The 20,512-nt window shown below is 39.6% G+C and overlaps 3 protein-coding genes across 3 annotated transcripts; 1 reads left to right on the top strand and 2 right to left on the bottom strand.

Moving 5' to 3' along the window:
- Positions 1–1,431: 1,431 nt before the first annotated feature.
- Positions 1,432–13,767, bottom strand: LOC125226571 (methionine aminopeptidase 2). The gene is made up of 8 exons (XM_048130571.1): positions 13,561–13,767; positions 13,083–13,277; positions 10,940–11,100; positions 9,686–9,860; positions 6,119–6,327; positions 3,975–4,065; positions 3,133–3,307; positions 1,432–2,470 (listed from the first exon to the last, which is right to left on the bottom strand). The coding sequence occupies exons 1-8, from the start codon at positions 13,697–13,699 to the stop codon at positions 2,218–2,220; spliced, it is 1,398 nt and encodes a 465-aa protein (XP_047986528.1). The 5' UTR covers positions 13,700–13,767; the 3' UTR covers positions 1,432–2,217.
- A 2,646-nt stretch (positions 13,768–16,413) lies between these two features.
- LOC125226432 lies at positions 16,414–17,343 on the bottom strand. Its single transcript, XM_048130415.1, has 3 exons — positions 17,333–17,343; positions 16,981–17,191; positions 16,414–16,827 (listed from the first exon to the last, which is right to left on the bottom strand). The coding sequence occupies exons 1-3, from the start codon at positions 17,341–17,343 to the stop codon at positions 16,414–16,416; spliced, it is 636 nt and encodes a 211-aa protein (XP_047986372.1).
- Positions 17,251–19,068, top strand: LOC125226445. The gene is made up of 2 exons (XM_048130428.1): positions 17,251–18,350; positions 18,504–19,068. The coding sequence occupies exons 1-2, from the start codon at positions 17,484–17,486 to the stop codon at positions 18,888–18,890; spliced, it is 1,254 nt and encodes a 417-aa protein (XP_047986385.1). The 5' UTR covers positions 17,251–17,483; the 3' UTR covers positions 18,891–19,068.
- Positions 19,069–20,512: the final 1,444 nt, after the last annotated feature.

Raw genomic sequence — 20,512 nt, 5'->3', positions numbered from 1 at the left:
GAAAAAGTCCTATAATGTGATATATATTTATAAACTACTCGCAAAGCCCTTTAATTTGATACCACACACGGTATGATCGAGCGCTCGGTTGCGATTTCACTATTTTTAACACGAAAGCCCTCTTAAAGGTTAGAAGGTCGTGTTGTCGGTCCGGAAATACCGCAGGCGAAAGTTCATTCCACTACAGTTTAGCTGTAGCTGTGCGAGAAACTGGAGAAACGCACAGTTGAAAGCTGCCAGCCATCTAAGCTACGACCTATTTGCACACGGGACAGTGAACCTACCTAATTAACCTACTGATAAGGTTATGTGCGTTATTCGTACTCGCGATAGTTTTAATCAAATTGACAAGATGTTGGACTCTACCACTCAACCTATCGTGATTTTTTTTACAGTTAAAGGTCTGCGTTCTAGTTAGATAATTTAGATACCTGGGTAATGTCTCTTGATCCCCTGGCATCGTTAGAGAGTACTTATGTTACCTTTCTCTTGAGAACACATCTATTTCATACCTACCTATATAATATATCTTATGGGATATCTTCAGTTTTATAATTATTTTGAATCAACATTGTAACTGATCGTTGAATTGAAACAATTTGAAACATAGCGTAATACGTTGCTTATGTCCTATGTTTTGCTGAGATTTCAGGGAAGGTCAGTGTAGGTGCAAATCATTGTACCACGCTTATCGCATTAACACCAGTATATAGTTTCAAGGTAAATTAAAACGGTTTTTAAAGGCTTGCATCCACTAGACGTGTAGAATCGAATCTCAATAATTCGCCTTCTAGATTTATTATGAAACTGCGTCCTGTGGCGACGCGTCTAACCGAATTCACGTTTCATACGAAATGTATAGAAGGCGAATTTTTGCGATTCGATGCGGCGAGCCTAGTGGATGCCAACGCCAGCCTTAGCGTTTACTTGGGCCTAACTTGAGTTTTGTGATATCAGTAAAATTTTCGAGCACAATGAATATAATATTAGTAGGTAGTGAATTGTCATGTAGTATTATGTAATATTCATATTATAAATTGCAGTTTTATACATTTTTACCTCACGTTAGATGGATATTGTAATATGTATAGCATGTATCGTACGTAAATTATTATGTAACCATTTACATATGCAAAAATGAGTGATTATTATAGTGATTTATTTCTTATAAAATACGATATTAAACTTGAAATTGTAGTTTTTTTATTTGAATGTATATTTTCTTATGGTAGATCCCCAGATTACATATTTATTAAATAATACATAGACATTACACGCCAATATTGAAAACCTAAAAAATAATTGACACATATACTCGATCTTATTTGTAGCAATATAAGAGCGTGTCACATATTTGGCCTACAGAAAGTAGCATAGTTTTAGGTGCATTAATTTAAGATATTAGGAAAATTAAATGATAACGCAATTTTTAGATAAGTTGATTTATTGACAAGTTTCTTGCTAATACTTCTGTATTGCACCAACAAGACTGGTTAAAATAATACAAGCTTGCTAAAAAGTTCTTCTCAATTGCAGCAATTAAAAAAATCACTGCAATCAATAGAATTCACAATCAACGATTTCATCGTGATTTGCCTGCACCTTGCTATATTAGAAACAACATCAACACAGGTTTAAAAACACAAATGTATACAAATTAGGGTTAGTCTATTCTATAATTATTATATGTAAAACGAGTTATTTAAATCCTAACGTATTAAGATTTTAAAAGGAGAATTACAAAATTATAACCTTAAGTTGTGTGTTCTGTCTCGTCAATTTAATAATGACATGATATTTCATAATTTCACAAAAATAGTAAATATTTCAACTATTAACTTTTATGTCCAATGCCCAGCAGTATTGTTTATTTGTAAAACAAAAATATGATAGAACACAAATACTGTCAAATCATTCTAGTATTTATTCAACAGTTAGCAATTTTATAAATTGTACTGATCATTTCGGTCGCAACTATGTCTGGAAGAGATTTAAGAGTAATTCTTTAACATCAACAATAATGTTTTAGCTTTGCCGTTTACGCAAGTCATAAATGCAAACATGACTTTAGGAGCCCATTCAGAAATAGGGGCCATACGCGTTGGAGGTTCTTGGCGAAACTCTGTAACCCACTTGATGAGAGACAGTTGTTTCATATGGCTGCGAGCACGGTTAGCTACGACCTCCCTTGCGGCTGTATTGAAAAGAAAAATGGTCTCAATAATCATCTCCGCGCGAGATGACCTCCTTGCAAGTGGGGCGTAGCAGGATGGTGTGTTCGAACTGCGCGGTGTAGCTGCCCTTGACGTCGCAGAGCGGCGGGTAGGCGTCCACCACGCCCTTGTCGCACAGGTCCTTGAGCGCCATGGCGTAGCGCGAGGCGCCGGCGCGCTCGAGCCAGCGCTTGCAGAAGGCCAGTGTGCTGAAGTTCTTGTTGATCAGGTTGAGCAGTTGCTTTGATGATTGTAACCTGGAAGTAAGAGGAATTTCATAATTAAAATATTATAGGGACGCTCTTACACAAATTGACACCCGGTTGTGTTGCGGGTGCAGATTCATGGCTTTTACTCGTCACACAAATAAATGCCCACACCAGCACGGGAACGCACTATTTGTAAGTGCGATAGGGACGGCCTGATATTTTATTGTCTATCGCGCGACCATGCTTCCCGTGCAGGATTCGGAAACCGGGTTCAAACCCAGGATTATTGGCTTCACAAGTTACTTTACTTCCCTCTAAGCCAGATCGTTCGTTAGTTGCAAAACTTTCATGATATAATAATGATTCAAATGATTTATTTGATGACTAATATAGCACTCGTTATTTTCTTAGCTGTACTTTAGCGGGACGAACAAAATGGTTAAATTTATGTAGAATGAGCGGTTCATATCGTGTACTTGGCTTCGGCCGATGAAGTCGTAGGTTTCAATGTACTATGGGCGAGTCCTATGCCAAGAGCAACCAAACAAAATGTCTAAAGAAAAACCAGAAGAGACTACTATCGACCTGCAAATCAAGAGTGAACAGGCATCTTCTAGGTGAGCTCACTCCATCGTAGGCCACGTCTTTGCCAAGAGCTTTAGCTAGTCTGTAGCCAAGAAAGAGTAAGACCATTAAAAAAAAAACTATACCTTAGCGGGACGAATTGCTGGTCGAAGTTCTTCATGTAATGCGAGCAGTCCATGTCGTCGTGCACCTGGCCTCGGCCGGTGGAGCCGAAGGTCTCTATGGCGTAGAATTCGTTTTCTTCCATGCGGGTCGTCTCGCCGCCTTTCACAATCGGCACGGTCTTACCGGCGTGGATCCCTGGTAAAGAATATCATGTTTAACTTGTTTATGCATAATGAAATACATATATAACTCCGTATAGACAGATAGTCTAAGAAAAAAACGTTTTGTGCCCAGGGGGGGGGGTCACGTGGTCTATTTGTATGGCCAGCCTAGGCTCCAGGGGGGGTCTTGACCCCCATGGATCCGCGCATGACCTCAGTAAGTGGCCTAGATGGCATTACACCTTTGGGGTACGCTCAGCTAGATGGCGCTAATATTAATATTTGACATTTTAACACATATCAAGCTAAGAATATGGGCCAAATTGTCAAAACTGAGGTTCAAAAGCTTTAAGCCTGTGTCAAGAGATGGCAGTCTATGTACTTTGACAGTAATTCTTTATAATACTCGATCCTCTTTGTACATAATAGACAGTGCGCGTAGTCTTATGGCCTAAATCAAAAACATGAGCTGTGTATTGACACTTTTGTATGGAACATTCCGCAATTTTCTAATTTAATGCGAACCTAGCCGCGGGCATAAGCTAGTATTATTAACAAACTTGGTTTATCGTGATTCATTAGAAATAGTAGACGTTCAAGCGAAAGGAACAGAGAATTGGTGCTTATTTCTAAAAAATAGGTCTCATATTTGGTATGGGTAAGGGACAAATAATGAACATTTTACATTACTTAGTACTTACTGTATGGTCCAATTGAATGTCCGTTCAGATTACGTATAGGCTTGACTTGATACACGGTGCCATCCAATTCCACTTCGTGTGACTCCATAACCTGTGAAAAGACAACCAATTCATCAATCAAGAATCATTTTATTTAACCGTTTTCTCTTGCAAACTGACGGGTATCACGCCAAGCAATATAAGCACAGTATAGTACTATCGTACAGTATGGCCACTCCCGCTCCCCGCTGAAAGTGCCGCTCACCTCCTCTCGGTTACCTCACAGCTACCTGTCAAAAACACGAACAGTCGACCTGTCATATCTCACTCATGCAAGCATGGTACGCGTAATACGCGTTCACCTACACGAGCTTAGAATGTGTGCTAGGAACGCGCCTTTTTCATATATTTGATCGCCAGTGTCCGCGACGTGCTATAAGCGCCTGCTGTTGCTGTGAAATTAATTATTTTTAGGGTTCCGTATTTCTGGTTTGGCAACATATTAACACATGCTACTACAGTGGGTGCAGTAGCGACATCTGTCTTCACCTTTCAGTGTGCTCACTATTGACAAATAATCATCCAAAGGCTAGACATTATGGAAGGGTTGCTTAAATGCATTACGTGTTAGATTACAATAAAAGTAAAAATGGAAAAATTGACTGTCTTGGCCGATAACCTCAGAAAGTTAATCGTTTCTGTGCGGATGACACGCCTCAAGGTTTTTTACGTATGGCGTGTGAGGCGTGTCATTTTAATATGACAAGTTTAGTATTCGAAAATGGAACACGCAATAAATCGATTACCATACCAATTGCACTGCAGCGCCTACGTCACAGAGACTGACATCGACTCCTGAAGACTTAGGCCGATAGTCCACTATCACATGTTTAACATAGATATATGATCATAGGTCTGTATGCCTCTCTTTTTGTCCAACGTGAAGAAAAAGGACGGCATGATACCTATGATCATATTTCTATGATAAACATATGATAGTGGACTTACTATCGGCCTTAACGCCAGCTTCGGTGGCCTCCTGCAATCCTTTCACCAGCGGGTCGTATCGCGAGTTGAATTGAAGTTACCTCCTGCATTGGACCACTCATTGTCACACAGCCTGACATAAACTCCCGAAGCCTTGATGTCAGCTTCTGCACACTATTTACCAGCGGGTCACAGCTCAGGCAGTTTAAAGCATAGACGCAATCGTACCTCTTGCACTGCAGCGCCCACATCACAGAGCCTGACATCGACTCCTGAAGCTTTAATGCCAGCTTCGGTCGCCTCCTGCACTCCTTTCACCAGCGGGTCGTATCGCGGGTTGAAGTGCAGAGTGAACGCGCAGTCGATGATGCGGCCGTTGATATGCGTGCCGAAGTCGATCTTCACTGCACTCCTTTCACCAGCAGGGACCCATTTCCCAAAACTGAAAGTTACAAGCGGAAGTCTCTTTCCAACTTGTCATATTAGACATTGACAACCACTTGTAAATTGAAACTTGTAGCTTCGAGAAATGGGCCCCAGGTCTTAGCACGGATTTTAGTACAGTAAGTTGTCAAGGTCATACCTCCTGTACCGCGGCGCCTACGTCACACAGCCTGACATCGACTCCTGAAGCTTTAATACCAGCTTCGGTCGCCTCCTGCACTCCTTTCACCAGCGGATCGTATGGCGGGTTGAAGTGCAGAGTGAACGCGCAGTCGACGATGCGCCCGTTGGTATGCGTGCCGAAGTCAATCTTCACTGCACTCCTTTCACCAGCAGGTTTTAACACTGATTTAAGTACAGTAAGTTGTCAAAGTCATACCTCCTGCACTGCAGCGCCTACGTCACACAGCCTAACATCGACTCCCGAAGCTTTAATGCCAGCTTCGGTCGCCTCCTGCACTTCTTTCACCCGCGGATCGTATCGCGGGTTGAAGTGCAGAGTGAACGCGCAGTCGACGATGCGTCCGTTGATATGCGTGCCGAAGTCGATCTTCACTGCACTCCTTTCACCAGCAGGGGCCCATTTCCCAAAACTGAAAGTTACAAGCGGAAGTCTCTTTCCAACTTGTCATATTAGACATTGACAACCACTTGTAAATTGAAACTTGTAGCTTCGAGAAATGGGCCCCAGGTCTTAGCACGGATTTTAGTACAGTAAGTTGTCAAGGTCATACCTCCTGTACCGCGGCGCCTACGTCACACAGCCTGACATCGACTCCTGAAGCTTTAATACCAGCTTCGGTCGCCTCCTGCACTCCTTTCACCAGCGGGTCGTATCGCGGGTTGAAGTGCAGAGTGAACGCGCAGTCGATGATGCGTCCGTTGATATGCGTGCCGAAGTCGATCTTCACTACGTCATCGTATTCAAGCACTGTGGTGTCACCTAAAGAGAGAAAATTTTGAATTATGTTGCTAGCATGGATGTTGGTTTCAAGCAATGTTGCAAATTGCACTATTTGCGATAAATATCATGTTAATCTTGTCAGATTCAACTTCACTAATTATTTACAAATACTAAAAATGCCATCGGACAAATCCAAATGCAGATACAATTAAAAAAAACCGGCCAAGAGCGTGTCGGGCCACGCTCAGTGTAGGGTTCCGTAGTTTTCCGTATTTTTCTCAAAAACTACTGAGCCTATCAAGTTCAAAACAATTTTCCTAGAAAGTAGGAGCGATTATTTCCGAAAATATTAATATTATCAAAAAACGATCTGAGTAAATCCTTATTCATTTTTAAATACCTATCCAACAATATATCACACCGAATCACACGTTGGAGTTGGAATGAAAAAAAAAATCAGCCCCCACTTTACATGTCGGGGGGGTACCCTAATAAAACATTTTTTATACATAGTTACTAGGTCAAGTGGGGTATCGTTAGAAAGTGCTCAAATTGACCGTAAATAAACTATTTTTTATAATTTTTTTGTTGTGGAAAAAAAAAAGAATTTTGAAGGAAAATGTAAAAAAAAATACCGTTCCCCCCCCCTTATCTCCGAAGTTTACCAACGAAAAATTATGAAATTTTTAGGAAACATTGGTTTAATGCTAAATATTACAGGAAAAATATAATCGTGTTTGTATCTTGAAAACTTTTTTTTTTATTCACAAAAAACTTTTCAGATTTTTACTTTTAATTTACCCACCTTTGCGGATGTATATAGTACTCGTACTTCAAATTAATACGAGATGTTACGTAAATCATCTTCTTTCCAATAAAGTAAAAATTGTTTACAGCGATTGTTAATATACCTAGATGTCTAAAGAGCTCTCAAAAATGACCCCACGAATATTGTGCCACGGTAGGCGGGGCCTCAAAATTGTGCCACGGAGCTTGTCAGTGCGCTAATGGCGGCCAGTCGGAACAGTCGTAGTATGGCTTATTTAGAATATATGTTTACAAAAAGAATATGCCGTACTGTTTTGTAATATCATGTGCTAGTCGTTCCAAGAAATATGGAGAAAAATATGGGATTAAGTTTCATGAGTAATTTGGCGAGGATCATAATTATTTCGATTTATTTTGTAGGAGCTACTTTTGTATGGGGAAGCCATTGATGTTTAAAAACTTTCATTTTTGTATAATTTTATTCGAAGCGTTTCTCCCCGGCACTGTTTACTACTTAAATGCCTACACTATGTCGGTAATAGATATACTAAATTCTCATTCCTATGCCACTGACATAAGTAATTTTTTTATTCCTATGCTAGCGGTATAGGGATATGAAGTTTTTAAACACATCAAGTGTGGTCGCGCGATACCGTACCGTCCCTATCGCACTATAGTAAGTGCGATAGGAACGGCCTGATGTTTTATTATTTATCGCGCGATCATGTTTGCCTGCCTGCTGTGCGGCCGACATAGGCCAGTAAACTTGTTTAATTAAACACACGTACGTGTCAGTGGCATAGGAGTTCGATTATTTTGATCACAGACCTTGTGTCACCGGCATAGTGGTTTAAATGGCCAATCTAAACACATTCGTAGACACGTATGGTATAGCATACGCGTAGTCATTTGTTTCCTTTGGTCTATGACAGATGACGTCACTAAGCGTCCCTAAACGTGTTAATTTAGAAGGTTTTAGAATAGAAATAGACGTGACCTGTGGCCCGGTGTCAGTACAGCGTATTATGATCTTGGAACCACTTTTCGGCTGTCATTTTGTTTGAAAATAGAGTTCTATGTTATTATATTATCTTTCGGTGGCGACATCTAAGTAATTACATATTTAAGGGCCGGTATTTCAGTCGCCAGATAAATATATCTACCAGATAAAGTTATCACTATCTTTTTCATCACACGTATAAATGACAGTGACAGCTGACATTTATCTGACATATTATTTATCTGCCGATTGAAAAACCAGCCCTGAAAAGGTAAAATTTATAAAATGAAAGCCTACGTTTAACACCTGTTAACAATAGATGGCGACTGACAACAACCTGAACGAGACTAATATTGATATACAGATATAAATTGAATTTATCTAGCCATAAAAATACTTATTATAGCAGAATACGTGTACGACATAATTATTATTTACATATGTAGGTTGTTACTTCATGCATAATAATTAATTAATTACATAGTTATTTTTTAATATGCATAAAATTAAAATTATTTCTGCTTGGCTCTTTAATGTATGACATAAACCCATCCCTTTTCGTGTCAAATTTTAGTCAAATATGAACCGCGAATTCTTAGCTGCCAGTACGTACAGCAAGAAGGTTTTTAGTCGAATAAAATCGCTGATTGGTAGTTAGTGACATTATATGCATTTCAGCTACACTTATCTGTGTGCATTAGTATAAAAGAGATGACTATTGTTTTGTTTACCAGTTTTGATTACAGGGCCTGTAAACGTAGTCTTGTGTAAATGTAGGCGTAATTGTGTATGTGTGCTAAACGGTGCCAATAATTTGAACGGTAATGTTCTTAAAAGCGGCTTCCATGTTTATCTTACTTCGTTGCATATTGGTACCTTTCTAGTGCTAACGGTTACTGAGATTATCCGCGGACGGACGGACAGACAGACATGGCGAAACTATAAGGTTCCTAGTTGGCTACGGAACCCTAAAAAAGAATAAATCGGATATTTTGAAAAGAACCGGGAACACCGGTTCCTAAATTTTTGTCCCGGTTCTTTCGCCACCATAAGGGTCCCCCCACATCTAGCGTCTCGCGAGCGTCGCGTCGGGCCAACTGTATGGAAAAAGACGCCGCGTCGACGCGGCGTCAGACTTTGCCCATACAGTTGGCCCGACGCGACGCTCGCGAGACGCTAGATGTGGGGGGGACCCTAAAACTACCGAGATTTCCCGGGAAATACCGGGAGCATGCCCTAGCATGCCCAATAGGGGCGCCACTGTCGTTAACCGTTTAGCATGTGGCTATTTAGTATTTAGTCACTTGTATGAGAACATTGAGAACAGTAAGTGTTGCTATGATAAAAAAAATCCATTTCTACACTTTTTTGCCAAGCAATAGATGAGATAATTTTCAATGTGTGAAGTATGAGCGTGTTGTATGAGTGTGGTCATTGAAAAATGTCATATTTGGTAGGTAGGTGTTTGGTTTAGTGGTTTGGTAGTCATTTTTCGGTGAAGAAAAACATCGCGAATTTCGGAAATTAGTCAAATTTTAATTCTGTCAAATTGTCAAATAAAGTCTAAATTATGGTGGTAAATATATGCCCCCTGCCCTATTAAGGGTTAAAAACACTAGATGTATTTACCAGTGTTAGGTGTATAATGCGCCGCGCAGTGGTTGCGACTGCAGCCGGTGGGGAAAGCTAGCCCCGCCTTGAGCCCGTCTTCGCCAATGAGGCGCCGGGCCGTGGACTCCAGCTCCTCGCATATTTGAATCATGGTCATGCCTGGCTTTATCCAGTCGCGCATGTACTGCCGTGTCTGCAATCATAAAGTTAGGCCTGATTTAGACGTCGAGCGAACTCGCATGCGATTTTAGTTACATACAATTTTGCACAGCCATCAAATACTGCAATGTAATAAAACTCGTATGCGAGTTCTCGCACCGTCTAAATGGGCCCTTATAGTTATTAACACTTTCGCAACCAATAACCCGCCTGATAGGCACTCGTCAACTTTGCTGCAGACGCCAGACAACCCACCGGGCGGGTTCTCGCCATACAAGCGGGCAGTTACAGATAAAGTCCGGTTTCTGTCGGAGTTTTTAGCCATTCTGCCATTTTTTGTCTGGTAGTGAATGTGTTAAGCAAGACGGAAAAATTAATTAAAAAATCAGTTTAAAAATAGTGCTTATAGGAATTATAGGGTTTCCGAGCCTTGGTAGCTACCAAGTTTGAACCTTGTGATGCACATTTTTTTGATTTTATGGTAAATTAAATATGTTTATTCATTTTATCATGTCAAAAAGTTAAAGCTTAAGGCACTGGTCCCACCGCGAGCTAGTAAGCTATGAGCTATCGGCTATAAAAACGAACAAAAGAAAATCACTCCCGTGCAAATAAAAGAGACACGGCGATGTTTATAGTTACTCGCCCAGCGGTGAGCTATTAAAATCGCCGTGTTTCTTTTATTTGCACGGGGGTGCTTATCTTTTGTTCGTTTTTATAGCCGATAGTTAAAGCTCGCGGTGGGACCAGTGCCTAAAATAGGTGAACTAGTTTTTGTTAGGATAATAGGTTAGAGGTAAAACCTGATAAATTAGGATTATTTTTCAAATTTTCAGTGAAATAAAAATGTTACGGAAATTGCACATAGGTCAAATTAAAAAAAAAATTTGCTCAACTTATCCAGTTTGATCAGTAACTCCTTAAATGTTTGAAAGCTCCTTTATTTTTCTATTAAATGGAAAATGTAAAGCTGGCATATTTCAGTGGGTTAAAATCACCCACTACCACCAGCCACCACTAAAGCCTAGTGCTTGTTTCCTAAGATTGCAAGCTAACATTGAGTCAAACTAAAAATTTCAAGGTAAATTTTTCCTTAATGAGTTTTATAGTTACCTGTCTGTGTGCCTCAGCGGCATGCCTAATCTCCTGGTATATGTCTTGGTGCATCCTGTCGAGGGCTCTCTTTTCCTCACTGGAGAACCGGTCCTTGGCAGTCCTCTCATCGATGCCTTCAGCTGGCCCATGCTCCATTATTTGACCCTCGGGGAAGTTACCTTCAAAACATTGCTTGTTTAGGCACTTATTCCAGCTTCATTGCACAATATATATATAAAAACATTTTTTTCCACTTTTTATTTTTTGTTGGCGTGATTGATATACATATTGGTACCAAATTTCAGCTTTCTAGTGCTAACGGTCACTGAGATTATCCGCGGACACAGATGTTTATGGCGAACATAAGGGTTCCTAGTTGACTATGGAACCCTAAAAATGGAGTTTATAGAAGAAACCAGATGTTTATAAACAGTAGCAAAAGGATTTAAGTTTTTTTATCATAAATTATTATATACATATGTTAACCAGGCGGGCAAGCATGGTAAATATAGCCTATCATGGTGATAAGTCCCTTTCACACTTACAGAAAGTGTGCCTGCCCACATGGCTGTGTCAAGCCTACACTTAGATATACGAGCATTTCTTTTTTTTTTGCCATTTTATTTTTTATTTTTTTAGGTCAATTTTATTATACTCAGAATCACGAGTACTTTCAATCTCACTGGGAGCAGGGGCGGCTCACTCCGCGATTCTATCGCCGCGCTGCAAGTACATGCTTGCGGCCGCGAGTTCGCGGCCTAATCAGGGGTGGCGCGCGTTCTCACGGAACGCACGTTCTATTGTTACTTTCCGTCGCGAATTTTTTTTAAGGTTTTTATGCGATGTCCGCTTGTGGAATGGCTAATAATGCTTAGTTAAATAGATATCATGAATAAAATAAATACCATAGGACATTTTTACACAGATCTACTATTAGTAAGTACCCCGGAAAGGTTCAATAAGGCTTGTGATGTTGGAACTTAAACAAAAATATATAAATACTATAGATATACCTAGAAAGTACCCAAGACTTGAATATAATAGTATAACATTTTATCTGAGTATTAATTCGTTTTAATCCATAGGCAACCCTATCGCCGGACGCCGCGCACGTGCGGCTCGTTTCTTTGTAAGAATTTTGTAGGCATTTAAAAAGGCGGCATGTCGTGAACATCAAAGCAGTGGGCCTTCTGTACTTGTACTATTATATATTCTGTGCTGGGAGACAAAAAGTGTTCCAGAATTTCCATACATTTTTGCTACTTTCCTCTTTTGTTACCCCACACAGAATCTACGGAAAATAGTAACAAAATAAGAAAAAATCCTATGGGTCAATTTTTTTAACTACTAGAATTGAAAAAGCTAGTGATTCTGAGTAGAAATACCATAATTTTTTTCAAAAATATCACATTTCATAAAAGTGGCGAAAAAAAAAGAAATGCTCATTACAGCACTGGAAAATTTAATAAAACTTAAAACTGTACATGGAAACTGTCACATGACTTTAGGAGGTATAAATACTTTAATTAAAAAGGAAACTGCCGCATATAGAACAGAATGGAAATCCATGAAAGAGGCATATGTTCAGCTGTGGATGCAAATATGCTGAGAAGAAAAAGTAGAAATACTTTAAATACAAAGAAAGCACCTATGACTGTGAAACAAATACCTGTGCTCATCACACAAATAAATGTCCTCACTAGGATTCAAAATGGCAGCGGCTTAACAGACAGGGTCACTACCAAAACATACGTTATGAAAACCTACCTTATAGGAACTTTTACCTTATCTTAAAATAGAGCTGTTTTTTATAACACATCGGTGGCAGACAGGTATACGGTCCGCCTGATGGAAAGTGGTCACCGCAACCTATGGCCGCCTGCCACTCAAGGGGTGTCACATGCGCGTTGCCGACCCATTAGTAAAAGTGCCCCTGTGGCCTATTTGTAATTCGAATCTTGTACACTCTTTTTTATAAAAACCCCATACTGTAGTTCATCAGAAATATCTCAGCAGGGAGCTCATTCCACAGCCAGAGCATCTGCAGGAGGAAATTCCTCTGAAACCGCATGGTTATTAGGTTGCATGGTGTGTGGATGAGCGTCCTGTTGAAGGCTATTAGAAGTTAGAACACAAGAAATACGATAAAAATTTGACTCACCCTGCGGGTACAACTCCGCTATAGGTATGGTGGGTGGATTGGTCTGTTCCTTTGCAGCTCCTTTACCTCCCTTGCTCTTGTTTTTCTTTTTTTTCTTCTTCTCCTCGCCCTCAGGTGAAGTATCTTCCACAGACAGTGATTTAACTTTTTCAGTTGCATTGGTCACTTCACTGTTATCACCGGTTGCTTCTGAATCTGGTCATGGAAAATAAAATGGTTGCTGATAATTCTTGTACTAAATGAGTTAAATTTAAAAATGATATCATTCACTTTGTTTATTCCAATTAGACTGAATCGTACTTGGCAGGCCTTTGTCTTTGTTTTTTTTATTATATTTATCGTAACGACAAGTTAGAGGTTATACTGATATGAATGTCCATTTACCTGGGGCAAAATGTACTACCAGTACTACCATTATACCTTTTATACATATATATACACTATATTAAGCCGAATGCGATAATATTTATAACCTAACCTGCCTTCTTCTTCTTTTTTTTCTTTTTCTTCTTCTTGGCGGGATCCTTGATATCTTCCTCAACGTCGTCTAGTTCGTCATCTTGACCGTTCTCGACAACATCTTTTTTCAACTCTTCCTCCTTCTGAATTGAAGCCATAATGTTTTAATACTTTAACAAAAATAACTGATAAATTCCATGCGACTGCCCGCAAAAGTCAATCTCATTTGCGCTACATTCAACAAGATGCGAATAATGCTAAGAAATCGCACACATGCGTATATGTTACAAACCTCATTCAATATTGAGCTTTGTGTGCTAAGCATAAGAACGGTTTTGATAATAGCATATCACTAGCTAAATTTTATTGATAAAACAATAGAAAAGTAGCGTTATTAGCATTAGGATTTTTTCATACCGTTTGTTGCAAGGTCTGTGGAGCCTTTGGTGGGCCAACCGCGAAATTTTGATTTTCGTTTTTCACAGTTTATCAGAAGTTGAACAGAAGTACTAGAAGTAGGATTAATTTATAATTTCAATGTAGGATCGGAAGAAATATTGATCTTTTGGGCCACTTGAAGAAATTCGCATGCCTGCCGTATCGTTGTAATACTTGTAAAGTAATATTTAACCTTATGGTCCAAGAGCTGGCAGGATTTTGGAGTAGGTCCTTGAGGCAACCTGGAAAGGTGCTCAGATGCTTCTCTGATCATAGCCAACATCAGGTCTGCAAGTCTGGCAGCTGGGGAGCGGGGCTTTATCGAGCTATGAATTTTTAAAGATTTAATTTTTTGAGGCCCAAAAAAGGTGTTTGAGGCAACCTGGAATTATTAAAAGTGAAAATAGAGTTCCTCAGAAGTCGCATAGTATTTATGCCAGATCATTTGGCCGGGTCCTTCACCGTGCCAGAACGGTACAAAGTGGTAAAAAAAAATTCCAAAAAAGGTTCTTGAGGCAGTCTGTCATTTTTACCAGTGAAAGATGAGGGTCTAAATAGCCATGGAAAAATAATGCCATGACATGAGGTGGGGTCCGTACCCTGCCATTCGATCTTGAAAGTCAATTTTTTAGTTTTTCGTAAATAACTCGTAAACGGTGGCTCACAGCAAAAAAATATGTTAAACAGAAAATATCTACATAAAATTTCCTACAAGAAAGGTTATGTACGTTTTTTCGATAGGATCAATATATAAATGGATAATTTAGTAAGAAAGTTTTTTTAATCGATTACATGCTCCGTTTTTCGTCAATACCTCGTAAACGGTGGCCCACAGCAAAAAATTATGTTAAACAGAAAATATCTACATAAAATTTCCTATAAGAAAGGTTATATAACTTTTTTCGCTAGGATCAATTTTTTAGTTGGAAAGTATTTTTAAATAGATATTTGAGCCGTTTTTTGTTGATAACTCAAAAACGGTGGCTCACAGCCAAAAATAATGTTAGACAGAATTAATCTACATAATATTTCCTACAAGAAAGGTTCTATACGTTTTTTCGCTAGAATCAATATTTTAGTTGGTAAGTATTTTTAAATACATTTCATGGGCAGTTTTTTGTTAATAACTCGAAATCAGTGGCTCACAGCCAAAAATAATGTTATACAGAATTAATCTACATAATATTTCCCACAAGAAAGGTTCTATAACATTTTTCGCTAGAATCAATATTTTAGTTGGAAAGTATTTTTAAATAGATTACATGGGCCGTTTTTTGTTAATAACTCGAAATCGGTGGCTCACAGCCAAAACTAATGTTACACAAAATTAATCTACATAATATTTCCTACAAGAAGGGTTCTATAACATTTTTCGCTAGAATCAATATTTTAGTTGGAAATTATTTTTAAATAGATTTCATGGGCCGTTTTTTGTTAATAACTCGAAATCGGTGGCTCACAGCCAAAACTAATGTTACACAGAATTAATCTTCATAATATTTCCTACAAGAAAGGTTCTATAATATTTTTCGCTAGGATCAATATTTTAGTTGGGAAGTATTTTTAAATAGATTTCATGGGCCGTTTTTTGTAAATACCTCGTAAACGGTGGCCTACAGCTAAATAAAATGTTCACGAGAAAAAAATCTACATTTTTATATATAAATATACGTTTTTTCGCTAGAACTACAGCATTATTTATCATAATACGACGAACGCTCGGGAAAATGCCGCCTACGCCGTCCCGACACATCGCCGAGGAACCTCCGGCCGCCACGTCGCCCCCGCCCCGCGCGTCGCCGCGCTCCGTCGTCGTCACCGAGGCGCACCAACTCAGCGATGAAGATCACTGCGACACGTCAAATCCTTCGCGATTAGACAAGGCGACATCCCCTTCATTTAAAGTAGTTACTTTTAGTTAGATTTAATGTTTATCATGTTTTTTAGCAGCATCTCCCTCTCCTCTCAACCGCCCCCGGAATATGTACAAGTAAATTGCACATGCGACATCGAGAAAATGTTTCGACAAATATGGGTGCATCCAGAAGATCAGATCCTGCAGAAGATTATCTGGAGAGATTCGCCTCAAGACAGGTTACAAGAATACCAACTAACAACAGTCACTTACGGTCAAAAAGCAGCACCTTTCCTAGCAATGATGACCTTAAAGCAATTAGCCCATGACGAAAGATGCAACTACCCCGAAGCCGCACAAGCCCTCGAAGAATGCTTCTACATGGATGACCTTCTACACGGCTCCCACTCCGTCTCATCAGCTAAACAATTACAGCAACAATTACAAAAGCTACTACAATCTGGAGGTTTTTACTTAAGAAAATGGATGTCAAACCACCGGGAGCTGTCCAGACCTGACTATCAAAATAAGTCAGATGAAAACAAATACAACTTCAAAGAGATGGAATCAAGAAAAACATTAGGACTCCAATGGGACCCTTCTCAAGACATCTTTCATTTTGAATCTAAATGAAGGGGATGTCGCCTTGTCTAATCGCGAAGGATTTGACGTGTCGCAGTGATCTTCATCGCTGAGTTGGTGCGCCTCGGTGACGACGACGGAGCGCGGCGACGCGCGGGGCGGGGGCGGCGTGGCGGCCGGAGGTTCCTCGGCGATGTGTCGGGACGGCGTAGGCGGCATTTTCCCGAGCGTTCGTCGTATTATGATAAATAATGCTGTAGTTCCGATTACTCCAAGAATCACGTATATCATGGCGTAGTGATGAATATCGTGATATGATATGGTCTCGGCGTTAACTTCGGTGGTCTTCAATTGTTCAATCTTTTCTCCAAGTTCGTTAGTTTCCCTTTGTAGATCTTCAGATTCGTTTTTCTGTTGGAGGGGAGGTATGGTAATATTGATTACGTGATTTATAGGTGCCATAATAGGGATGTATAAATCAGGTTTCATTTTAAGCTCAGACCAGTGAGGTTTGTGTGGAAAAACAGAGAAATTATTAGTCTTAATAATGCAGCCATGACCTACGTTTATAAGTCCGGCATTCGTCAGCTGGTGCGCGGTGACTTGATCCGCGCACAATGTTCGAACTTGACACTGTGCACAACAAAAATAAATATAGGTATTTAGAGCGTTACTTTCGATCCAATTATTTGTGCATGTCGTGCTGGCAGTCTTGCATCCCGATTTGTCTGATTCACAAAAACTGTTGTCGCCTTTCAATTGATAGACTGGTTTCCTGATGTAGCAGAAATAGGAATCTGATGATATTGTGCAAGCTCCACTTGCTCCACTGTGACGTAATATTACTACAACTTCGTCATGGATTCTCCGAACTTGAGTACTATAATGAAATATTACTCAGTCAGCATTCGAGCACCCGACAATCATCGCTACGAACACTACGAACCCGCCGCGGCCTTGCCGACGGTGTCGGTTACTTAGCTAATAGCCTATTTGGCGTATTAGATGCACGATTTGCCGAACAATATAGAAGAGATATTGCACTTTTACAACACAACGCTCAGCACATGGCTTCACTTTGGAAAAATCAAACCTCCGTAGTCGAAGCGGAATATAATTTATTAAAGCGTAGCGAAGATACAATGAATCAACAGCATAAAATGATAAATCAACATATGAACAATTTGGAAGAAGCGTTCAAGAATTTACAACACAAGGTTGAAACTAACAACATAGTTAATGACTTCAACTTAGGAACTATTATCGCAAGTAATATGCTCCACAACTTAAAGGGAATGCAGGACATGTTATTGGACACCGTCACCGACATCCACCAAGGACGTTTTAACCCACACGTGCTCACTCCGGAACAACTTATTAATGAGTTAAGCGCCGTTGCAAGCAATCTACCAAGAGACGTGTCCCTGCCTATTGACAACTTACACACGGATCTACGCAAGATATACAACCTGTTGAAAGTAAAAGCAAGGATGATGGACGACGTACTTATTTTCGAGATAAGGCTGCCTCTAGTTAGCCGAGATGTTTATGAACTTCTAAGGATTATTCCGATACCCAAAAGGACTGGAAACAAGATAACCGCTGTTATACCTGTATCGGAGTATGTCTCCATAAACATGAAAAAAGACATGTATATTCCTGTCTCAGAAAATGATATCAGAGCTTGCACAATATCATCAGATTCCTATTTCTGCTACATCAGGAAACCAGTCTATCAATTGAAAGGCGACAACAGTTTTTGTGAATCAGACAAATCGGGATGCAAGACTGCCAGCACGACATGCACAAATAATTGGATCGAAAGTAACGCTCTAAATACCTATATTTATTTTTGTTGTGCACAGTGTCAAGTTCGAACATTGTGCGCGGATCAAGTCACCGCGCACCAGCTGACGAATGCCGGACTTATAAACGTAGGTCATGGCTGCATTATTAAGACTAATAATTTCTCTGTTTTTCCACACAAACCTCACTGGTCTGAGCTTAAAATGAAACCTGATTTATACATCCCTATTATGGCACCTATAAATCACGTAATCAATATTACCATACCTCCCCTCCAACAGAAAAACGAATCTGAAGATCTACAAAGGGAAACTAACGAACTTGGAGAAAAGATTGAACAATTGAAGACCACCGAAGTTAACGCCGAGACCATATCATATCACGATATTCATCACTACGCCATGATATACGTGATTCTTGGAGTAATCGGAACTACAGCATTATTTATCATAATACGACGAACGCTCGGGAAAATGCCGCCTACGCCGTCCCGACACATCGCCGAGGAACCTCCGGCCGCCACGCCGCCCCCGCCCCGCGCGTCGCCGCGCTCCGTCGTCGTCACCGAGGCGCACCAACTCAGCGATGAAGATCACTGCGACACGTCAAATCCTTCGCGATTAGACAAGGCGACATCCCCTTCATTTAAAGTAGTTACTTTTAGTTAGATTTAATGTTTATCATGTTTTTTAGCAGCATCTCCCTCTCCTCTCAACCGCCCCCGGAATATGTACAAGTAAATTGCACATGCGTCATCGAGTAAAGAATCATGTGATTATTGTTTTTACCAGTCATGTGATTGATTGCACCATCAGCATTTAATTTGTATATAAACACTACAATTAGGTAAATGCCTACTCTCTCTTTTATTGCACTCTATTCATTCGATTCTATTCTGTCTAGACAGTACAATCATTACAATAAAGCAAGTATTTCTCGAGAACGTCTTTGAGTTAACTCTTAAATCAACCTATCAAGTAAATGTTAGAGTAAGCAAGTACTTTAACAAATATTTTAGTTGGAAAGTATTTTGAAATGGGCCGCTTTTTGTTGATAACTCAAAAACGGTGGCGCACAGCAAAAAATAATGGTATACAGAATTAATCGTCATAATATTTCCTACAAGAAAGGTTCTATAAGATTTTTCGATAGGATCAATATTTTAGTTGGAAAATATTTTTAAATAGATTTCATGGGCCGTTTTTTGTAAATACCTCGTAAACGGTGGCCCACAGCTAATTAAAATGTTCACGAGAATAAAATCTACATAAAATTTCCTATAAGAAAGGTTCTATACGTTTTTTCGCTAGTATCAATATTTTAGTTGGAAAGTATTTTGAAATAGATTACATGGGCCGCTTTTTGTTAATAACATCAAAAACGGTGCTCCATTACCAGAAATAATATTAAACAGAAATAATCTATATAATATTTGCTACAAGAAACGTTATGTAAGATTTTTCGTTAGGATCAATATTTTAGTAGGACAGTATTTTAAATAGATTACACGAGCCGTTTTTTGCAAATAACTCGAAAACGGTGGTCCACAGCTAAATCAATCTTCAACGGGAATAACAAACATAAAATTTGCTACAATAAAAGTTTTGTACGTTTTTTCGCTAGGATCAATAATATTTAAATAGATTTATTTATTTTATTTATTTACACAAAGAAAATTACACAGTATGACAGTATACAAAACTAAAGCACCGTGAATTTTAAATAAACATTACAACAAGTAGCACAAAATTAAACATTAAACAAACAGCAAAATCAAAACATTACATACCATAACATAACTAATAAATAACAGATGAAGGCCTAGCATCCAATCCCACACAAAACCTCATGCATTCGTCACGTATAAACGCCCATCTGCTCGCAAGAATATCAACATTAGGTGCCACGTCTAAAAACTCATTCACTATTTGCAGTGCACGAACTAGCGGTCACTTGCGGCAAAACACGGTTCAAGCGGCCGGCACCGCCAGTAGGGGGTGCCTACATTCACGAAAAGCATATTTCGTCACAGAGGGAACAAATAGACGGACCAGCTGGGATACTAAAACCGGGCAATCTGACTCCCCCTTCAAAATACCACATGCAACAGACATCAGCACGACATTACGCCTAACTTCTAACGAGAAGAAACCCAACGTCCCCAAAAGGAATTTTGTTGGGTACAAGAATCGGTAATACCCGTACATTTTTTTATAAAAGAAACGCAAAAATATTTTTTGGACCTTTTCGAGCAGCAGGATGTAGAGCGCTTCATGGGGATTCCAAACGG

The sequence above is a fragment of the Leguminivora glycinivorella genome, chromosome 5, assembly GCF_023078275.1.
Source record: "Leguminivora glycinivorella isolate SPB_JAAS2020 chromosome 5, LegGlyc_1.1, whole genome shotgun sequence".
Lineage (NCBI taxonomy): Eukaryota > Metazoa > Arthropoda > Insecta > Lepidoptera > Tortricidae > Leguminivora > Leguminivora glycinivorella.
The sequence above is the reverse complement of the archived record's forward strand: the minus strand, read 5'-3'. Positions and strand labels throughout refer to the sequence as shown.